At 45.9% G+C, this 22449-nt stretch overlaps 1 protein-coding gene across 1 annotated transcript in view; it reads left to right on the top strand.

Moving 5' to 3' along the window:
• cdh24a (cadherin 24, type 2a) overlaps window positions 1-9359 on the top strand; it is a 31111-nt gene extending 21752 nt beyond the window's left edge. The window contains exons 6-14 of the mRNA XM_080474091.1: window positions 1318-1499; window positions 2189-2445; window positions 2540-2676; window positions 2843-2964; window positions 4207-4324; window positions 4407-4715; window positions 4862-5054; window positions 5188-5587; window positions 7800-9359. Of these exons, the coding sequence (XP_080330217.1) occupies window positions 1318-1499; window positions 2189-2445; window positions 2540-2676; window positions 2843-2964; window positions 4207-4324; window positions 4407-4715; window positions 4862-5054; window positions 5188-5587; window positions 7800-8669 (2588 nt within the window). The 3' untranslated portion in view covers window positions 8670-9359. The remainder of the gene's footprint in view (window positions 1-1317; window positions 1500-2188; window positions 2446-2539; window positions 2677-2842; window positions 2965-4206; window positions 4325-4406; window positions 4716-4861; window positions 5055-5187; window positions 5588-7799) is intronic.
• The last annotated feature ends 13090 nt before the right edge of the window (window positions 9360-22449 follow it).

The following is a 22449-nucleotide window of genomic DNA, read 5'->3' as shown; positions in this document are numbered from 1 at the left end:
AAACTCGGTTGAAGGAATTTACTTAAGTTAGTTAATATTTCTTTACAAAACATACTAACACTTAAATAAAGAGAAGGGGTGAGATTCCAGCACCGACGTTACAACCCAGCGAATGTCTCAACAAAATAAACAACAGCCACCAGGAATCGTTCAATTCAGCCGAGCAAAGTGTTTTTATCAGTTCCAAATTTGAACAGCAACGCAAAATCTGCTTCGTGGGAACTTGGTGGTGATGCTCTGTTGATTTGACTGTGTTGTATTAGAGCTGAGCAATGGTGGTAGAATTCTGGTGTTTGCACTCTTCATTAAAAATTCATCAAACTGCTGAAATTGTGAAGGAGATTGTTTAGTTGTTCTTAACCGGCCTGCTGATAACCGGGGGAATGCTAACGACCAAAGGAATATGGCATCCCTGCAGTCCAAAATAGTGCTTTGTTACTTGTGGAGATATTTGTTGTGCATAAATAAGGTGAGAGTTTTGTTGACGAGAGAGTGAAATGATCAACAAACTCAGTTTTCATCTTTGAAGGGTCATTAATGTCTGCAAAGCTTCGGTGGAAATCTATAAAAGAATTAGAGATGTGTTAGCCTCGATGAACTAAGGACCCGGGCTGAAACCAGTTTCTTTTATCAACAGTACTCTGTAAAATGGAAGAAAATATTGAAAATTGGTCATAACAAGTTCAAAGAGGCCAGCATGACATCTTAAAATGGCTTGTTTCAGTCCGACCAAGACTTCAAAACCTACAACTGACAAGGGGAGACGTCTAAGATGAACCACATGTGTCCAAACAAACTACTGAAGATTTGAATGTGAATTTGTGCATCCATTAAGCTCATCAGCGGCTCAGGATTTAATAGTAGAGCTAATGACAGTGAGGAGCTTCAGACTTTCAGCACAAAACTTCCTCTGTTATAATTTCTACGCTGCAGCTCAGCAAGGAGAAAATGTGAAACCCCACAAAGAGTGAATTCCACACTAACATCACCGTGGCTTTACAAGACACTGCCCCCATATGAAATGATATGAGCATCAGCCGAACTTCTGAATTTATACCTCCGCAGAGGGCTACGGCTGTCCAGTCCCATTTCTCACTTGAGCGAAGCATTGAGAAAAGACATTGTGGACGAGAGGGGAGCACCAGGGTATCAGGGGCTGTGTGATGAGCGGGGAAAGAAACAGACACAAATTAGAGTCGGAAAGAAACCGCACGCATTCAACTAAATGTAGCTGCTTTCTCACTCATTAAGTCAAAACTGGATGTTCATTAGCATTCAGAGCTCAGACATTCACCGCCACTGCTTTACGCTCTGTAGGTGCGTGGTCGTTCTCTGTATCGGAGCTCGCAGCGCCAGGTGTGGAGGTGGGCCGGCTCACTGCTACTGATGACGATCTGGGAGAGAATGCACAGCTGGAGTTCAGCATCATGGACGGGGAGGAGGCCGAGATATTCAACGTAACGGGGAGAGACAAGGAGGCCGTTATTGTGCTGAACAAGGTGAGGCACTAGATGCAGGTCCAGTCCGTGTGTCGTCACCAAAGAAGCGGTTTCATAGCAGCCAGGATCTTAAGATAAATGTGGGTGGTTATCCTTAAATGTTGCAGAGTAAAGTTGATAATTTACAACATTTCAGGCAAAGGAAATTGCTTTGATTGGTTTGATGGGGCACATTAAGTTTTTCCTGAGAATCAAAACACAGCAGATCGTCTGTCAAAAACCTTCTGCTGCTCAGACTCCTTTTGCTCTGCGACGGGCAGTTAATAAGTAACATCGAACTAATAATGAGCAGGAGAAAAACCAGAGCTTGTGTGAAGTGAGTAGGTCATGTAGAGGCAGCCAGCGTGAAGCTGCCTCTTTACTTCTCAGGGTTTTAACAGCATTGGGCATTTAAAGATAATTATTGTACCGTGGACCCTTAAATTAAGAGGTTGCAGAGACTGAGTCAGCTGAGGAGAGAGGCTGGTGATTAATTGCCTAAAAATGTATTAGGAGCCAGATTTAAAAGAAAGTAAAGGATGGAGGCTGTGAGTTATGGAGGTAAAGAGAAGTGAGAAAAGTATCTTAAATGAATTATGAATTATTGTATGTGGGTAGAAATAGGCGGCATATACATATTAATCATATATGAAAGGCTTTTAATAAAGTATAGCCTGTGGCCTGTGGCCACTCTATTCTTTGCCCAACAGCTCCTGGATTATGAAACCCGCAACTCTTACACGTTCTCCGTGGAAGTCTCTAACCCCATAGTGGACGCCCGCTACCTGAGGAGAGGCCCCTTCAAAGACCAGGCAACTGTTCGTATCATGGTCCTTAATGCCGATGAGCCGCCCAGATTCTCGCAGCTGATGTACCACTTAGACGTGTCGGAAAACTGCCCCCCTATCTGCACTGTTGGCCGGGTGCACGCCGTCGACCCCGACACTGGACAAAGCAGCAACATCAGGTGATTATTACACCATCACTCAGTCTTTTACTCTGGGCTCTCTGCGCTATCTGCTTCCTTCCTTTTCTTGATAGCGCCCATTCCTGTGTCTCAGGTACTCCATCGATCCCCAGTCAGACCCCGAGGCCCTGTTCCGCATCGCCTCTGACACGGGCGTTATCAGCACGGTGATGGAGTTGGACCGTGAGCAGGAGCAGTGGCATAATATCACCGTCATCGCCACACAGAGGGGTACGCCGGCCTCCTCTGTCAGCCCCCTCTGTCCTCGGGCGCTTTGAGCAGCAGAGCTCACCAAAGTCATATTTCACTGAAACAGCTGGAAATACAAAGTGTGGAGTGAAAATGATGGCAATTCACTAATAATTTCAACATCAGTATCGGTGTCTTTTCCTTTCAGACAACCCTAATCTTGTGTCAAGGGTTGTGGTTGCTATAGAGACACTGGACCAGAATGACAATGCACCAGAGTTGGACAGGCAGTACACAACATCTGTGTGTGACTCCACTGCCCCCGGCCAGGTCTGTTCCTGCTTGGTTTTTGATACTGCGTTTAACTTCAGACTGTGTTCTTGCTTTCGGTCTCAGTCTGTTCTGCCTCCACTGTGACTATTACAATGGGAAAAATCAACAACTCCTTTTGTTTTGTTTTTTAGAGAAATGTGGCAGTTACATTTTAATGTCCATCTATAAAAATATCCAAACGAGTTGGAGACACATACAAAACACTATTTGAGACTGAGTGAAAAAGCGAATCTGTAGAAAACCAAAAACTTTCATGTGGCTCAATCTCTAGTATTTAATCATATTTACAAAAGTGCTGTACTGTGATCTTTTGGCAATCTCAGGTTTAAGGATCAGAAAGATATTCAGTGATCACTAAATTGACTGGAATAAAACATTAAACAGCCTTTTCCTGACTCTCCACAGCTCAGCACATCAAAACAACTGCAGCAGTGATTTTCCACAGAGCAAATTATATTAAATAAAACACTGTCATGAATGTTAAAGATTTTCTGAAAGTCCAGTGACCGTTCCCAAGCTGTTCAATAGTAGTGCCACTAATAACATTTTGTTTTCATATACTGGTGTGTGTGCGTGCGTGCGTGCGTGCGTGCGTGCGTGTGTGTGTGTGTGTGTGTTGCGGATTATTGAATGAAATGTTTTGTGAGCTCCACAACAGATGCAGTTGGATGTCAAATGTGTAATCACAATAAAAGTCAACCGATTCGATTTTATGGTTGCCCTGGTAACGGCAAGTCGAAGAGTAGATCAGTAAACAAAGGTCGGTCAGCGATTATTGCAGACGAGATTCTTTAAAAACTCCCCTGCAATTGATAAATGAGAGGTCAGTTCTTGTCTCCTCTGATTGCGTCACAATTTAAGTCAAGTGGTTCCTTTTCTAATTATTAAAAAAAGCACTTTTCCATGTTTGAAGCACAATTTAAAACATTTCTGAAACGCCAGGAAAGATCAGACCCAGTGTTTTTTGACCACACAGTAGCACTAATGCATCATTAATAATAAAATGTACTGTGTGTAGGCGCAGTTCAAGCGGGTTCATGTGAATGTTTTTTTTAATGAAAATAAATAGAAATACTTTCAAAAAAAGTGCCATATGTTACACATATCAGTTATGTCTCTTTGAGTGATGGTTTCATTTTAAGAAGTTTAGATGTTTTATAGAGAGCAGAAACAAAGCTATTAAGAAAACAGTTTTTGAGGTCTCTGATTCGTCAATTAAAACAGTTTTGTGTTCCACAGGTGGTCCAGGTTCTACGAGCCATCGATAAAGACCAAGGAGGACAGGAGACCCCGGTGCACTTCAGCATCCCCCCAGAGTCCGGCTCTGCCCTCAACCTGACCATCAGGGAAACTGGAGGTTGTTTCCTGGCGCCTGGCTAAACTGGTGCAGGTGCAGTGACCCTGCTTGATGTGTGCCCTTTTATTTGCCTTGTTGCCAGGTGTGACAGCCAGCCTGGTGCTGCAGTCAACTCTGGAGCCTCTCCCCGGGTTCTCCTCGTCTCTACTCACCCTGTACGTCCCCGTTGTGCTGCGTGACGGAGCCTCGGGTCTGACCAACACGGCCACGGTCACAGTGACCATTTGTCCCTGTCTGCATGGGGGCATGCAGACCGAGGACAGAGGCAGGCAGAGGGACCGCAGGTGGGAGAGACACGCCGTTTGCTTGCCTGTGCCGTCCACTTCTCCGTCTCTCATATTCAGCCTGGTCACCTTGCTGGCAATGCTGGCGTGCGTCACAACTCTGCTGGGTAGGTTGTCAGAGTTCTCCCTCGTCTGTGAAGTACCCCAAGTATGTTGTTGGTGACTTTTTGAAAGATGCTGAACAGTTGTGTCAGGCGGCTTCTGTAACATCTAAAGAGTATGTGGTCATGTGTCTCTTTTTTTTGCCCTTTAGTTGTGTGTGCACTCTCGCTGTCATTGCGCCATCAAAAACGAGACTCCCACTCACCCTTCGAGGAAGATGATGTCAGGGAGAACATCATATCCTACGATGACGAGGGGGGAGGGGAAGCAGACACGGCCGCTTTCGACATTACAGCGCTGCAGAGCATGCACAGAATACAGCACATGCACAACAGCAGAAACATGTGAGTTCTTTCCAAAAATGAAATAAATAAATAAATAAATGGAAAGTTTATCCTTGCCGTAGCGGCTTGTGGGAGTGCGTGTGGATGTTTATGTGTAACCATGTGCCTCTCTGACATTTATCTCTTGGCACAGATGGTACACCCAGCAGAATCTGCCACGGGCCAGGACCTACAGCTGGAGTCGTCACCCGCGCCCCGGCCTGGACCCTCAGCAGCGGCCGGGCTCGGCTCCGCTCTACGGTCGCCTTTGCTACGGCATCCACACGCTGCCTGTTCTCAGAGATTATCCAACCGGGCCGCTTGAGGCAGGGCTGCAGCTAACTCAGTTGACCCACGGGCTGGCGGGAGGTCATTTGGGCAATTCCGGCGTCATCCAGAACCAGAGCACCTTTGAGCCTCTGCTGCGCTCTCCTGAGATGAGCCCGGGCAGTTTTGAGGCAGAGCGCACGCTGGCAAAGAGCAAATCTACAGGCAGAAATGAAGGCAGTGAAGCAAACGAGGCTGGTGCAGCAGAGAATCAAGACCCGGCCAAGGTCAGGATATTGTTGGAAAAAATGAAAAAGAGCGATGTGGCTGCTGAAGCAAATACAAGCAACTGAAATTGTGTTATAATAATTGTGTTCTTGGTGGTGTGTGCGGAATGCTAAAGGTTTTCTTGAGGACAGTTGCACTGATATCCAACAGTGTATAAACAGATCCAAGTTTAGTGTGACTTTCCAAGGCGAGTTGTTTGCCCTTTCATAGTCCTTCATTTGTCAATCTTCTACACCCACGTTTTGTTAGGGTGACAAGAAGCTGGAGCTACCCTCGCTGAATGTGGGCAAAAAGCCCGTGGGTGCCATAAACAAGGCTCCGGACCGCTTATGAACTAAGATACATGTTCAAGTAGAATTCCACCGTTCCAACACTCACCATGCTCAATTTGAAGGATCAAATAGATTCACAGCAGCTCGTTCTTTGAAGACTCATCGTCCACTGATGGCGAGCTTATCCTTTTCCTTCTCTCCCACTGAGTGGCTACGTCTTCATTCCATAGTAGGAAATGAGAGAAGAGGAAGATCTGACATAAACCACATTCATTCCAACACAAAGTTTCCATTGTGAAACATGTGAGACCTCGCCACTGAAAAGGCCGAAGCAAATAACCAGCGATTGTGTGATTTGGTTGAAAACTTCAGCTTGAACCAAGAAAGTCGAAGTATTTGTGATCAAAGCAGACGAACCCCCCCGATGTGTAAAGATATTCAAATATTTACTGAGCTCAAAAACACAACACTTATTTGTTGTAAAATCTTTGTAGGGAAAACTAAAACTTTTTTCTAGTTTTGGGTCAGCCGAAAGGAAAAGGCCTCACGGAAAACATTTAATTCAACAGAACACAGAAAAAACAGACCATCTAGCAGATGTATCTGTGACAAACGGGAGACCAGACGTCTGAGCCGAGTCGGAGCGAGACTGACGCTCGTTAGCAGCAATCACTGCCAGAATCCTGCTGCTGCTGCTGGACACACTGCAGTGTCTGATCTGGATCTGGGTGTGTGCCGGTTCCTCTGCCAGCTGAGGCAACCCCCCCAGATGGAGTGTGAAGAGCCGACCCACCGTCATCCGCTGTGCTTCTGTCTGCGCCGACGTCCTGAAAGCTTTTGACTTCTCGTGTTTTGCCTGTGTGATATTTTGACAGAGTGTTTGATTTGAAGGAGGTCAAGCAGCGGCGAGAACACATAAAGCCCGTACTCGCTCACCTCCCAACAACAGCTTGACCCCTAACCTCCATTTCAGGCTTGAACATTTGTTAGTAGTTGACATTTTCTGTTTGACATGCATGGGCTTTCTTGAGATGCTCCAATTTGACATCATAATCCAAAGGCTTGCATGTGTGGGTAATTGATGTCTGAATTGCCTGCAGGTGTGAATATAGGCTATGTGAGTGTGAGAGATTGTGTGCCTCTGGATGAGCTCCATCTTTCCCATAGTCAGCTGCGATCAGCTCCAGCCTCCCATCACACCCAAATTACACTTGCCCAACTTTTGTATGGGTTGTCTCATACAAAAGGAGTGACAGCTGTACCCATTGGTAATAATACTAATCATAGTGATGCATTTCATTTTAAAGAACCCCACAAGAGGCCCAAAGTCACTTTACAGAATGAAAATGCTAAACGACGGATACAAACAAGTAGAAGAAAAAGTTCACAACAGTTAGAATAAAACAAATCACTGTTCTTCCTGAACGTCATGGCAGCTGAAACCCTCGAATCAGTGGAGTTCATCACGTTGTTGTTAAACTTACTGTCAAAACCTTGTTCTTCCAAACTATGTTGCACAGTTTCACCTAAAATAAACCTTTTAAAACCATTCAGTGTATAAATTAGATTAAAACATTAATTTAAGTGAGCGGGTGTACATTTGTCTGATATTGTATACCATTTCTTTTTATAGAATTTGAGGTGTTTTTGCAGACATTTGCAATAATATATGTCTCATGTTCAAAAGCTGGGAAAAACCTACAGGTTTTCAAAAGTGCAAATATTGATGGGTAAAGACTGAAACATATTATATAGACTTGAACATGTAAATTAAATTATGTAAACTCATTCAGTTTATTTTAACATCAAATATTTTCTGGTGTTACAATGAATATTGAGCTTTTCACTCGTGCAAAGTTGTGTGACTCTTTGTACTTGTGCACACTTGTCTTTGCAAGTCTTTTGTAATGCTTCCATTTCTCTATTTGATTCCCCCCAGATGAAGTTGGCAGAAGCAGAGGCGACGGCAGTCGACGTCACTGCAGATCTGGCCTGCTCTGACCCAAATGAGTCTTCATGCCAAAGTCACACCAGCTTCTCATCAACCCAACAAGAAGGTCGACCAGACTCCTCCCAGACTCACATAAGCACTGGAGCCACCAGCTGCACTCTGGATGACATTGACACTGACTCCTCCATACCCTCTGTCTCAGAGCAGAATTATTCAAACAACATTCAGATCAGCTGTGGAAAGCCCCCCGTTTACCTGAAAGGAGACGCGTACAGCATCGTGGGCTCGCTGAACCCAAACAGCAGAGGGACGTGTCTGAGCGGGGCGAGTGGCAGCGGGCTGTACCCGGGGGGAGTGCCGCTACTCAACATGTGCAGACTCCAGAGAAGGGATTTGACCTTGCAGTCCATGCCCTTACCTGGGGGGATGCTCGACAGCGGCGGCGGGTGGGCGTGCGGGGCAGAGCCAGTTCCAGCAAACGTCACCAACCCGCAGCCCCTCCACATGGAGGAGCTCCTGAACATCCGACTGGATCAGGTCACCTTCGACCTGTCGCAGCCGCCCTACGACTCGCTGCAGACTTACGAGTTTGAGGGTCGCGATTCCAGGGCCGAGTCTTTGAGCTCGCTGGAGAGCGACGGGGAGAAGGACAACGGGAAAGTTGTGGGTGGCATGGAGGAGCTCAACCAGAAGTTTCAGAGGCTGGTTGAGATCATCCGGGAGAGAGAGAAGGAGAAGAAGGGAGAAGGAGGGGCATCACTTGCAGCTGGGGGAGGTGACACTGTTGAGAGTACCTCCTCTGAAACGCATAAACAAAACCTCGACAAAGGACAAGAACAGCAGAGATGGGATTTCTAGGCTGCGGTGAAGGGGGAGTTTGCGAGAGGAGGACTCTGATGACAGTGAGGATTTTAAAGGCAGCAGGGGCGGCGACACTCGGAGGCGGTGGCAGAAATGGTCTTGTTGCCCCCCTGCCAGAGAGAATCCAGGAAGCTGACAGTATAGTGAAGATTTGTGGTGCAATCAGTGCACAGCGTCTAGTTCTCACCTCCACTGTGTTTAGAAAATGCATATGGAACTTGTCACTTTTCACACTGGTCTTGTAACTGATATTAATAATGCACTCAGGCTTTCAAAGTTAAAGTTGTGAAAAAAAAATTAAATATTGATTCTAAGCCCTGAAAGCTGCATTGTTAGAAAATAGGCCTCATGAAATATTGACTGGAATTGTGATATTTAATATTGATACTTTAATAGGGGCACCCTCGCTAGAAAATCCCCAGCATTTGAATACATTTGCATTTGACTTGGAGAGTTCTGAATCCCACACTCGGTGCACTGCCTCGTGTTCAGAGTCTCCCCGACAAGTGTGACTGTACACATTTACACCATGTAGCTCTGTGGAGAGGAGGACAAGTCCTGCAAAGAGTGACCAGTACAGAACTCTGCTCACTGTGCAATTGATTAGACTGTCACTGTCAAAGACTTGTGTACTGTTGTGAAAGTACAGTAAAGAAAAAAGTCCATATGTAGATAAACATCAACTTCAGCCTCAGTGGTTCTTGCTCATGTGTGATTGAAATCAATGCACGCGAAGTGAAACGTCTGATATTTGGAAACTGTTGCAGACAAAAGCTTGAGCACCCCCCACCCCACCCTTTAATTTCACCCACGCAAGATTATTTATATTTCCCCCTTTGTGTTTGCTCGTCTCGATTCAACTCCCAGAGGCTTGTTTATCTTCCACCTTTTAAGAGACAAAATTAGGCAAAAGCTATTATGTGACGCACAACACACACACACACACACACATTGTTCTTGTGATGAGAAGAGAAGGCGGTAAAGTAATCATTAACTTCACAATTGCGTAATGTTAGGCAATACATCTTATGACAAAGACTTATTTCTGTAGCCATTTCAAAACTGCTATCCAGAGGGCATGAGTAATTAAAATAATGACATTGTTTTCAATAATCTAATAATAATATATGTTTGACTGTCTGCAATTATTCTGTTTTCCGCTCCCCTCTACAGTGGGGATTTAGGTTTTCATCAGCTCACGTTGCCTAATAAGATTTGGACGCTCTCAAACTAAATTTGACAGAAGTCTTTGGCTTCCTGACGGGGAAGATGAGGTGTCATAAGAGAACAGACTCCTCAGGCAACAGATTGAAACTCGTCGTAAAAGAAAGGAGCCCAATGATTCTTCGTCACTGCTGCGTTATCAGAATGCTGTGGACACCCCCGGCGCTATACTGCAACTACTGCAAGAGTACAAGTAAATCCTATTGTGCACATGACAAGTTCTTTTCACTGATCATTTTGGCACATTTAATCCAACAACGGACTAAATATAGGCTGGAGTTGAAAAGTGGAGCTTGGTTTGTACAATCACTTCAAAAAAATAGTCAGACAAAAATAAAATAAGGGTAAATTAAAATATGTTTGAAATTCAAATGTTTAAGAGGAACATTTCCAGTTATGAACACTAAAGGTGCTGTGAAGTAGAGTAGGGCACAGCTCATTAAGCGTGTGGTGCAATACTGCCCCCTTCAGGCCACTGTGGGGGTCGCATGTGTCCTTTCTGAAGATGGGGAAATCACAGCAGATCTTTTGGTAATGATGATAACCCTGAAATCACAATATGGACTGTGTTAGAATTATGGGTTCATGGTTTGGAAATGAGAAAACGTAATTCGTTTGTAAACAAAAGATAGAATATAAAGTTACCTCAGAGGTAAATGAAGTCTACATCAAATGTGCATTTCTTACAAAAAGCCTCAGGCATAAAGCAGGTCTTCAAGTCGCTGATGCTTTGTTCATTAGGATTTTCATTCCATATTTTCTTTTCAAAAGTCAAATTGCTATCATGTCAACCTGCTGAAGTTCAGTTATTTCAGAGTTGCATACATTCCAACTACATTTATTTAGTTTTGCACCGCATTGTGCCGCCTCCACACAGTTTTCTTTACATGCCTTTTGAAATGCTCTCTTTTCTCGGTTCTTCCTTTCCAGATGAAGATGACAGAAGCGGAGACGTCAGTGGCAGGTGGCACCTACACCTCAACAGGACAGGACGGACTGGGGAGTCAGGCCTTGTCCATGAGGAAACACCCATACATTTTAATGCAGGACTACGTAGGGTCCGTCTTTTCCCCTGAGAGCTCCACTCAGTTTGGCTCTGCAGGACGCAGGAATCTTAAAAATCAAAGTAATGGACATCTTTCTCTGGATCGATGCTTTAAATCAGCCTGCTTAATAATCATGAAATCTTCTGTGGTCCAGCCAACCTAACGTCCACAATCTTATCTAAATGTATTTCCCTGAAACTATTTTTGAGAAACGTGATTCAATCTGGACACTGGCTGCTGGCCAAGTTCATATTGATAAATACACAGAAAACTAACTTAGCATATCTGCCAACAAACTCATGATGCTGTTACCACAGCTTTCATCACAGCTCAGATGTTGATGTGAGGTTTAGATGAGTCTAGGATTTCAAAAGACATCAGGGATTTGAAATATGGCCCAGTGTGTTGTGTTGAAGTTTGTTTCTCATTCACACATGAAGTTTATTGGGCGGTTTGTCTCTCAATGGGAAACCAACTTCAAGGTGAAAAGAAAAAAACATAGGTCAGGTCATATTTTAAACGTTTTAATCAAACTATGCACCTGTACATCATTTTATAGTTAACCCAAACTCAATTACAAAAGTGAGTTTTGAAAACTTTTCATGATCTTATTCTAATTAATTCTCTCATTACTGGGAGACCATCCCCAAATTTACTGAATCAGCTCTAGATCGATAGAGTGTCTCTCATGGTTGTCTTGTGATAACTCGGCCTCTGGCCTCCCCTGTATTCTATGGTGCTCCATCAACGTGACCCGGACCGGAGCGAGTCACCATAAGGCCTCAGAAAGAAACTATTTCATGAGTGACTTTTAGTTTCTAGTTTCATTTTGGTCAAATTAAACTAGAGGTGTGAACTTTAGATGCTCAGAATGTTTCCTAACCAGCCAGAGGTGTTCTGACTGCTGTGGTTAACGATAAATCCCACTAAAAGTGTGGCCACTCATGATTAATGAACCAAAAGACTGCATGAGGGCTGGTGTTCTGCTGTGTGCCAACTTTCATACATGCATAACAACCATATGGTCAACAAACACAGAATGGCCTCAACCCAAGAATCAAACAAGAGTTATCTCAATGTGAGGCAAGAGTGCTAACCACTGCACCAGCATGCAGTGGTTTTTATATCAATAAGGATCTGTGTTGATCAATAGTGTTCTTAGGCCCATTACTTTCATGATCAGACTGTTTGGAAGGTTTAACACGTCTCTGTCACAAGTGAAGCGTGGACCCAATAGCCGGACACAGCAGGTAGCGAGATGGTGTCTCTTTAGTTTGAAGGGACAGTGGAAGGAGGAAAACCCTGATGCTGAGCCGAGGTCGTGCAGGCAAGGGTCAAAATCTTGAAAGCCAGAGGAGGGCTGGACGGGAATCTTGGTCGGAGGGAAAAAAGGATCAAAAACACTGTGAGACTTGAAACCAGAGAAAAGCTGGAGCGACTGGTCAAACAACACAGACAAACTGGCAACAAGACAGCGAACAGAAGCCCAAGTTAAAGTGCAGTCACCAGGTGAAGACAATCACACACTCAGGTGAAAGACATCAGGGCAGGAAGCAGCAATCACACATGAGGAGGGGAAGTCAAGGAGCCTGACACCAGAGACAGCATGAAGTACAAAATAAAACAGCAAACGCACAAGACAGAAATGTGCACTGTGACAGTCTCAAAAATACAAACTTAGGTTTTTTGGGATCAGACTGAACTGCAGTTACACATTTAAAATAAATACATAAATCCTCAGCTACTCACATGCGGTCTAATGTATCAGAACTCCTGAGATGCTGAAATAGTAAAAACAAACTATAAATACAAACAAAATTAAGAGAGAATGTGTTCATCACTCTTCACACACACACACACACACACACACACACACACACACACACACACACACACACACACACACACACACACACACACACACACACACACACACACACACACACACACACACACACACAGACCTCTGTTGATGTTCTGAATCCCCATTAGGTAAGGGTTTGTAGGATTTGCTTGATGTCGCAGAACAAATGCATGTTGCAGCTTTGCAGGCAAACGTTGGACAGGTTTCCTGCTGGAAGAGATGTGTGGAAATGTTCTCTTTCCGTCAGTTGGGCTCACACATTTAGAAGTCCTTTGTTCTGCCTCATTGACTCCACATCACAGCACACGCATTTCCAAGCGCAGGTAACGTTGAAGTAATGATGAAACACCGAGCGCACTCCAGAGAGCACAGAGAGAGGAGCTGCTGTGAAGAAAGCATCAGTGGTTAGTGTTTCACTCTGCTTCGTGTTTCAAGCAGGGGAAATAGTAAGAACTCACTGAGAGCATTCTATTTCAAACTGAACGTGCTGAAGTTCACGCTCTGCCCTGTGCTCAGGTGAATGTTGGTTGCAGATCACTGACATGTGTTTAATGGTCTATAGGCCCTCGCGGTGCAGCAGCTGTAATCGATCAACATATTGAGTATCAGGACCTGTTAAACTGTAGTAAACTGTCAGATCAGATACTGCCCTGCATTTTCTAGGACTGGTGAGAAATGGTGAGATGCTGGCTGGAGTTTCTGGCTAGCTCATTTATTCCTGGAGAAAGAGAAGACAAGTCGACCTGTGCAAAGTATAGATGGTGGCGGTCCAAAGAATTTAAAATGCACACAAAGTTTCTGTACAGGAAGGTGTGTGTGCATCTTCATGGGTTAAACCTCTCCGCTGTAAATTCATTAAGAGCAGACGAGGCTCTGAGAGCTTCATGTGCACCATTATCTGCCTTATCTCGCTGAAGAATAAAGAATAAAGGCTGCCACAAACACAGCTTCATGGATGGCGAGGATGGAGCTACGGCGTCTTTTAAAGCGCTCCTCAGAGAGTAAGAAGCACTTGTAAACCTCCGGGTACTGTGTGCCCAGGCCTGCGTTCCTTGTACGCTTGTAAAGAAGCATTGAGTTAAACAAATAACACTTTAGAACTTGTGACGGCCTCAGAGCTTGATCAGTGAGTTTTCCTGCCTCTGCTCTCCTCGTTCAGATTGAGGTTGCTCCTCCTGCCTCGGTTAGGGATTGGCTGCACCTGCTAGGATACTTGAAAAGCTTGATGAATCCCAGATGTCTCTCTTCCTCCTGAAAGTCTTGGTCTGTTTGGTTCAGGGTTGATGATGTTGAGTTTAGCTTTGGTTTCCTTCTGTTGAGTATTCTCAATAAATCATTTGTTTATTTAAAAGCTGCTGTTTTGTTGTCCTCCCTTCTTTGTTATGCTCTCCAACGGGCGAGGCATGACAAACTACTGTACATTCAGCACGTCAATACTTCACTTTCATTAAGTGCATTTTGATGTACACAGGCACAAATCCTTAATTATTTTTTGTTATTTTTTAATCTCGCACTACTATAATAAAGCAGCCGCTGGATCCACAGGCTGCACAAGGTGCCTTTATTTTACAGTGACCACCTGCAGAACAAAATGTCTGCGCACGCCACTGAATATTATGTTTCTGTCCATATTTGCATGAGAGACTGACAGTATGTCACCAAGAGGAGGACTGGAACTTATTTTGTTCCACTTAAAGCTCTGCTTGAAACACCAAACAACTGCAAGAAACAATCACTCTTCCAGAATCTGATATTTAGCTGAATTTATTTCAAACTCTCTTCAAATAGTGGAGCCACCACAGAGGAAGTCTACAGACAGAAACAAAGGAAATCCAGCTGGCCTATTAAGAGACATCAAGAAGCAAAACATGTAAAGGCAAATTGTGAAAATGTTCAAAGGTAGGCCTGGAAGAAAAGGTAAGAATGTGTTTGTAAAGAGAAGACACCAGACCCTTGGTTTTATTCCATTTGACGTTAATAAAATGAGTGAATGGTCGAGGTTGTCGCAGAGGAACCAGACGAGCTTTCAGCGCAGATCGGATTTGTAAATAAAAGAAAGAGGAACCTGGTAAGTTGTACAACTTCTTAATATCCTGAAGAGAGTGTAAAGCCTTGTCATTGTATACATCCTTTAGGTGGTGGAGAGAGTGAGATAGGTCTGCCTCAAATCAACAATCACGTGATATCAACCAGTGGAGTTTGTCTTTTCTGTTTGGGTGTCGTTCATTCTGATTCAACTGAACAACATGAGCAAATATCGTTAGAAACTATTTGGCCGAAACGTAAAACGTCTGGCGTCTCAGTGTGACGTTGCTCTAATCAGGGGAGAAGCGTCGTTTCTGTCCCTCCACTGGAACCAGGTTTTTCTGACTGAACGTTCTGGCAGGTGGTAAAGTGAAGCACTTCGAAAATCAGGGTGCAACAACCACAGATGTGGAGTACCCCCATTACTTTGCCCTTGATTGTACAAATGTAAGTCTGAAAAGAAAAGAAACATGCAAAACTAACCTGCAATAGAAAAAACATGAATAAGAAAGCATTTGGACTACAACAGGAACCCTATTGTCATCTATAACATAGGAAAATGATCACAATGAGCGGAATATATAAGCATACAGTTGCACAGTCAGCTAACATACTTACCAGAACATTACAGATCGTTTCCAGACATCATGATTGTATCCATCCATCTTCTTTACTGCTTAAGATGCGTTTACACATCAGCTTGATGAGCTACCAATGTCCTGTTCCCATCATTCCTGCCACATTCCTGACATTCTTGATGTGATGTAATGCATCTGAATAAGGTTCTTAAATGGGCGTATCGGTGCGTGACATTCCTGATATCCGTGTTTCTGGTGGCCAAAAAATCTTCCAAGAATATCAAGAATCGCCTCGATACATGAACTTCACAACTGAGCGTGTGGATTAGTTGAGATGCGTGTTGATGCGTTATACAGCGAGATATTATTCACTCCGCTGCAGCATCCTCCTCTCTGCTCAACTGTATGGCCTTTCTCTGGATGTGGAGCGATGTGGAGCGATGTGGAGCGATGTGGAGCGATGTGGAGCGATGAGAATAGTACAACAGCTGATGGTTAGTAGAATGACTGGGTGTGTGTGGAGTCATATATATATATATATATATCCCTGTATATATATATATACATCTGAATCATATAATTCAGTTCAAAATCGTGATCGGCGGTCAAGAATTGAAATTCATGCCCTTCCTGACCCTGGGTAAACGCGCAGACCATCAGAGGACAAACACACAGACAGACAAAGACACACTCAACGTCACCAGTTAACGTCACATGCATGTTTTCAGACAGTGACAGGAAACCAGAGAACCCGGAGCAAACCCACACACACATAGAGGACACATGCAAACTCCATACTGAAAGACTGCGGCTGATATTTGAACCCGGACTTTCTCGCTGTGAAGCGTGAGTGATAACCACTGTTCCTCTGCTGGAAGAAAATAAAGAAAAACTAAAATTCTAAAATGTTTCTTTTTGCTTTAGTATAGTTTTTCAATTCGAAATACTTCATATAATATCCTAACCTCAACCTTACAGTCTGTATACTTTATTGTGTACTGCAGTACTATTGCTGACTGAAATTCAAATTTTTGTTATAACCAAAGTTGCTGTTTAAGTATGCGAATTATTTCCACAAAGTACTTTCTAATTAACTACAATCATATCAGAATTGATTTAAATCACCACAGTGACCATAAAAAAAGGTAATCCAATTAAATAAGACAATTTAAGATCTGTTAACTGCGATACGATCACAGCAAAACACATCCAGCCAACTTTCCTCCAGCAAATGTTCACAACTGTAGTGTGAAAGTAAACTTGACCTCCTGAGCTCCTTTGTTGATGTATGTGATAACATGTTTCTTCATTTCTCTTTTGGCATTTTGCAGTAATGTGGCCCTGCTGAAGGAGGCCATGATGTTGAATAGAATACATTTCTGCATTAGGAGTATCTTATCTCTCTATATTCAAATTAGATAACAGATGACAGTAGGAATTCTGTGTAAACTCCATCACACATCCCATTAAGATAAAAGTCCTGGATTCATTTTTATTCATTAGCCTTTATTTAGTCATGAGAACCACATTGAGATTAACAATCTCTTTTACAAGTATGTCCTGGCAGCAGCACATAAAATACATTTACAGTGTCAAAATAATACAAAAATGTTCTTAAAACAAACAAATAGCAAAGAGACAACTACATGAAGAAAAACAGTCACAGAGTAAGAGCATATGAAAGATAAAACTATAAAAGCCACTAAATAGTTAAAAATAGCTCAAACAAGAACAAGGTGAATTTTTGGTTTCCAGGTGCTGTAAAAGGCCCTAAACTCTCCCAGTGAGACCAACTCTGAGTTTAAAGTCTTTCTGTAAAACATTCCATGAGCATGGAACAGAACACATGAAGGTTTTTTTGTCCAGTTCTGTACGGACAGTTGGAACCGTGAGTAAAAACCAGCCTTTGAACCACAGACCGTAGTTATTTCTGGGTTTCTGTGTCACATAACTACAAAGGTAGGGAGGAAGCAACCCGAGAATTGCCTTGTAGATAAAACGAGAGTTACGTATGTGCCTCCGGTTCTATTTCATCCTTCCAGACTACTTTAAGCACTGGATTATTTATACCAGAAAGGTCACGAAGAATCCTCACCTACTCAAAGGTCTGAAGCTGTGGACAGTACAGAAATTGCTCCAGGCTGGACACCCGCCACATTCCCCCTATAGAAACGTCTATAGGTGCAGGATGACGACCAGGTAGCTGCAGCACAGATGTCCTGCAGGGGAACGCCCTAAGGTGGCCCATGATGCAGCCATGCCTCTAGTAGAATGCCACTTTATGCCCTGAGGCACTGGGATGCTCAGTGCATGATGGGCGTATGGGATGACCTCCACTGACCAGTGAGAGAGTCTCTGTTTAGAAAGCGCGTTCCCCCTTCTACAGCCTCCATGGCAGATGAAAAGGCTGTCTGTTGTCTGTCGCCTCCATGTACGCCTTAAGCGCCTGCACGGGGCACAACAGCGTTGCCCTTCCCCCCTGAGGAGCCCAGATGACTGAAGGCAGCCAACTGGAGAGGCTGGTTCACATGATGAGGGGGCAACCGCTTGGGCAAAAATGAAAGATTTGGCCTAAGACTCACCCCCAGCCATCAGCCTTCCAGCGCAGACATGCCTGGCTCACTGACAGAGCATGCAGATCCCCCACAAGTTTTGCCGTTGCCACAGCAAGACGGAAAGCTGTCTTGACAGACACCCCCTTTAAGTCACTGTGTCCCAGTGGCTCGAAGGGCAGCTGGGAAAGAGACTGGAGGACAGCTTGTAAGTCTCATGATGGCAGCTCCTGGACCCGGTGCGTTCTGAACATCTGGGTCCCTTTCAAAAACTGCTTGACCGGATAATACGATCCCACTGACTGGCCATCCACCTTGGTGTGACTAGCCGAGATAACAGCCAAATACACTCTGAGGGTGAAAGTAATCCTGTTTCTGTCAAAAATGGACTGCAGGAAACGCAGTATTGCCACCACTAAACATGTTTCAGGCACCTTGTGAGAGATACACCACTCCACAAGTAGCTTCCACCTGTGACGTAGAGCAACCAGGTGGACGGTGCCCGGCATTTTAAAATCGTGTGGGCAACTGCCTGATTGCAGGACGCCAAAAGTGCATCCTCAACTGTAGGGACCACAAGAACAGCTTCAGGCAACCTGAACTCGGGTGCCATATGCGTCCGTTGACCTGAGACAGGAGGTCCTTCTTCTCTGGAAGACGCCACAGTGTTCCCTACAGGAGTTTGAGCTTCAGCGGGAACCATGGTCTTCCTGGCCAGCATGGGGCAACCAGAAGCGGGCGGTGACCACCCTGCTGGACCCTGTGAAGTGTTGCTGGTATGAGGGGGAGCGGAGGGAGTGCATAAAATCGGCTGTCCTGCCAGGTATGCGCCAAGGCAGTCTCTTCCCTCAGAGAGAACCAGAGAGGGCAGTAGGTCATTGTCTCTGAGGCAAAGAGGCCCACTGCTGCTCTGCCAAACGTGGCCCATATCACGGTCACCACCTCCAGATGAAGTTTCCAGATGGAGGCTTCTGATGGGAGAGGACATCCGCGGCAGTGTTCCCAAGACTGGGAACATGCATTGCCCTGAGGCTTGGGAAGTTGGAGTAAGCCCATGTGAGGAGCCGGTGTGCCACTCGCACACCCTGGTGGGTGATGTGTTACACAGCTGAGGTATTGTCCGACCAAATGAGAACATGCCGATTTTTTAGAACAGGTAGAAAAGGCCTGAGCGCCAGGAATACACCCTGAAGTTCCAACATATTTATGTGTTGCCGCTTATGCTGGGCACTCCACAGGCCCCTGATAGTCCAGGACTGCCACACTGCCCCCCAACTGACAAGAGTGGCGTCCGTTTTGACAACCTCCCAGCAGGAGGCTACCCTCCCCAAGGGAACACCTGACATTAAGTATGCTCTCTCCCTCCGGGGTCGGAGGGTATGGAGGGACTGGGCAGACACCCTGACCACATTGTACTGATGAGCACTGGGGACCAATTGTTGGCTGTTCACCCTTACCTGAAGGGGACACAGGGTAAGAAGCCTGCGTGGTACAACCATGGATGCCGAGTCCAGCAAATCCCCATGAGCAGCTGGATCAGGCCATACTGCAGGAGGCTGCCATGCTTGAATAGCCATAGAAGGCTTAAGATGGCAGAGACCTCGAGAGGGAAGCCCGCTTTAATGAGGAATTGAGCACCAGCCCTAAATAACTTGCAACCTGGCTGGGTATGAGGTTACGCTTGGCATAATTCCCATTGAGGCCGAGATTGCCCATCTGACTGAAGAGAGCTGCAGTGTCCCTCGGCGCCTGGTCCTGCATTGGGTAAATGACTAGCCAGTCGTCCAGATAGGGGAGTACTGTTACTCCACTGGCCTGAAACGGTGACGGAGTAGCTGCCACTCACCGGGTAAATATGCGTGGGGCCAGGGAGAGCCCAAACAGCAGAGCCTTGAACTGATAACCCTTGTCCATGAACATAAAACGAAGGAACAGTCTGTGATGAGGAGTAATGGGAACCTGAAAGTATGCATCTTTAAGATTCACTGTAACCAACCAGTCTCCTGCCGAGACAGTTTGAAAGACGTCTTCCACACACAGCTTATGGAAGGGGGGAATTTTGAGAAACCGGTTCATCCCCCTTAAATCCAGGACTGTGCAAAATCCACCCTCTTCTTTGGGCCCCAGAAAGTAAGTGGAGCAAAACCCGCTGAGGCAAGCCTCCGGTTTCACTAGATTGATGGCACCCTTTCCAAGAAGGGTGGCCACCTCGTGACATAGCACAAGGGATTTCATGGGATCTTTGACCACAGTGCGTTTGATCCCGCTGAAGGTAGGGGGCCGGCGTCGGAACTGTAACGTGTAACCCCTGGATAACATGGACACCACCCAAGGGTCTGTGCTCTGCTCTTCCCAGCAGCGGAGTTGCTCCAGGGAAAAGAATCCGACGACCGGCCTCTGAAGTTCAGGTGGCAAGTTGGTCCCGAACCCCTATGCCCCTGAGAATATGGACGCGCTGCTGCACAGCATTGCCGATTACCTGGCATTGTGACCTGCAGGCCTCTGGACTGCCCAGACGGGCGAGTGGACAGCCGTGGGTGACCTGCCCCCGCTGCTGCCAAATGTCCCTGCCTGGGAGGGGCAGGGGTTGCCCGGTGCAGACTGGCAAACTGCTGCCTTGCCTGGCGAGCCTGCACACTATGCTCGAATGCATACAATGCCACTGGGTCAAATGTCTGGCCAGGCACAAATGGAAAAGAACGTAGTGTTCTGCGACATGACTCGGATAGAGGGGACTGTGCCAGCCAGACCTGGCGATGTGTTAAAGTTATCGTCGACATCAGTCTGCCCAACTCCCTGGTCATGAATGCGAATGTCTGCAGAGAGGCATCGGCCTGGAATCCTGCAAGGTATGTGACAGAGCTAGTACCAGTTGTGACAGCGAATACCCAGACGTCCCATACGGGCAGCAATGTTATGACTGCGGGTCAACAAATTGTCTGACAATCTGCACTGAGGTCGGGGGCAGCGTGCATCTAGTCTCACGGCCTCATCCGGTGAAACTATCAGTGCCGCAATTGCAGGCTCAACTGGAGCTAGCTGTTCCAAGCTGCCAGCATCATGCATGGCTGCCAGAGCTCTACCATTGCTTGTGTGATGGGAGAGAACCCTTGAGTCCGGCTAGCATCTGCGGAGCTCCACAATGTAGGGGTCAGAGGGAGGCACCACAAAGGCCGGGGGGTTGGGGGCTTGCCTGAAGAAAGCATTTGCCGTTCGGGTAGGGACCAGGGCTTCATCCACCCCCAGGCGTGCCCAGGCTGTGCGCATTGCCGGCTGCACAGTGCCACGGCTGGACACTGAGCCTACAGAGGAGGCCCTACTAGAACCCTCTGAAAAGGCATGAGAAGCCTGTGAGGCAACCTCATCCTGCCCAGCATCACCAAACAGAGTACAGGATGCTGCCGTGGACAGCGCATCCTCCTACTGGAGGTGGGATAACCCCACGACAGGGTTATCCGCGAAGTCTGGTGCCCTGGGTTCTTTATGCAGGCCAAGCGAGGTGGCCTTAATCTGCGCAAACTCCTTGTTAGCCAGACCATCAACCTTCCTCGCCTTCCGCAAAGGATCGCCGGACACCGTAGCAGAGCGCTTAACACCGCTGCCGCGTTTTTTTTTGTTTTTTTTTTACTTCAGCTACAGCGGCTTTGATGTAGGAGCTTGACTCAGGCCAGCAAGCACACCGGCCAAGAGTGATCAAACTATATGCCCAGTGAATTTAACTGGAGCAACCGCTGACAAAACCACAGAGCACACATTGCTGTTAGCGATAGAGAGAGAGAGAGAGAGAGTGAGAGAGAGCGTACAAGCTGCGCCAAAACACCAGCCCGCCGCTAACAGACCTGTGTCAGCCCCACTCACCTACACATCAGCGAATCCACTGGTCAGGGAAACCACAACGGTGCCAAAAGGAAGCCCCGCAACTCAGCAGAGTAACTAATGCTGTTTAACACGCAGTGGAGAGACAGTGGCGAAGCGGCGGAGCTACCGAGGCTAAGGTAGCACACAATCACAAGGCGAATCTCCGCCAATGATAGATGTGCACAGTACTCACCACCCCCAGCAGCCCCGTGGTAAATTAGTCACATTAGTCAAGCGGCGCTCTCACCTGCCACCGACTGTGGTATCCCAGCCACACTTGAAAAGGAAAACAGCGAGTCGCAGCTTCTAGTGGACAAGAATACTCGAGGCGCCAACCTTACGGTTACGAAGCTGCGAGCGACAAGCTGTGAATAGCAAACAACGACCTGCTATCGTATCCGCAATCGTGAGAAGATAGAAGGAACAGATCAGCTGATGACGGCGGTAGATATAGACTCTCCAGGTCATCCAGGGGTCACGGGTGACTGTTGATATAATTAATGTGCGAGATGGAACATCCAGTGCTTAAAGCACCACCTCTGGCAGTCTGGAAGGATGAAATAGAACCAAGCCAGTGAATGTGTCTGTGTAAAGAAAGAGCCGGCCATCCAACGTGTGCATACAAGGAAC

This window comes from Lipophrys pholis (genome assembly GCF_963383615.2).
Source record: "Lipophrys pholis genome assembly, chromosome: 10".
In the NCBI taxonomy this organism is placed as follows: domain Eukaryota; kingdom Metazoa; phylum Chordata; class Actinopteri; order Blenniiformes; family Blenniidae; genus Lipophrys; species Lipophrys pholis.
Note: the sequence above shows the minus strand (reverse complement) of the source record. Positions and strands in the feature narration are given on the sequence as shown.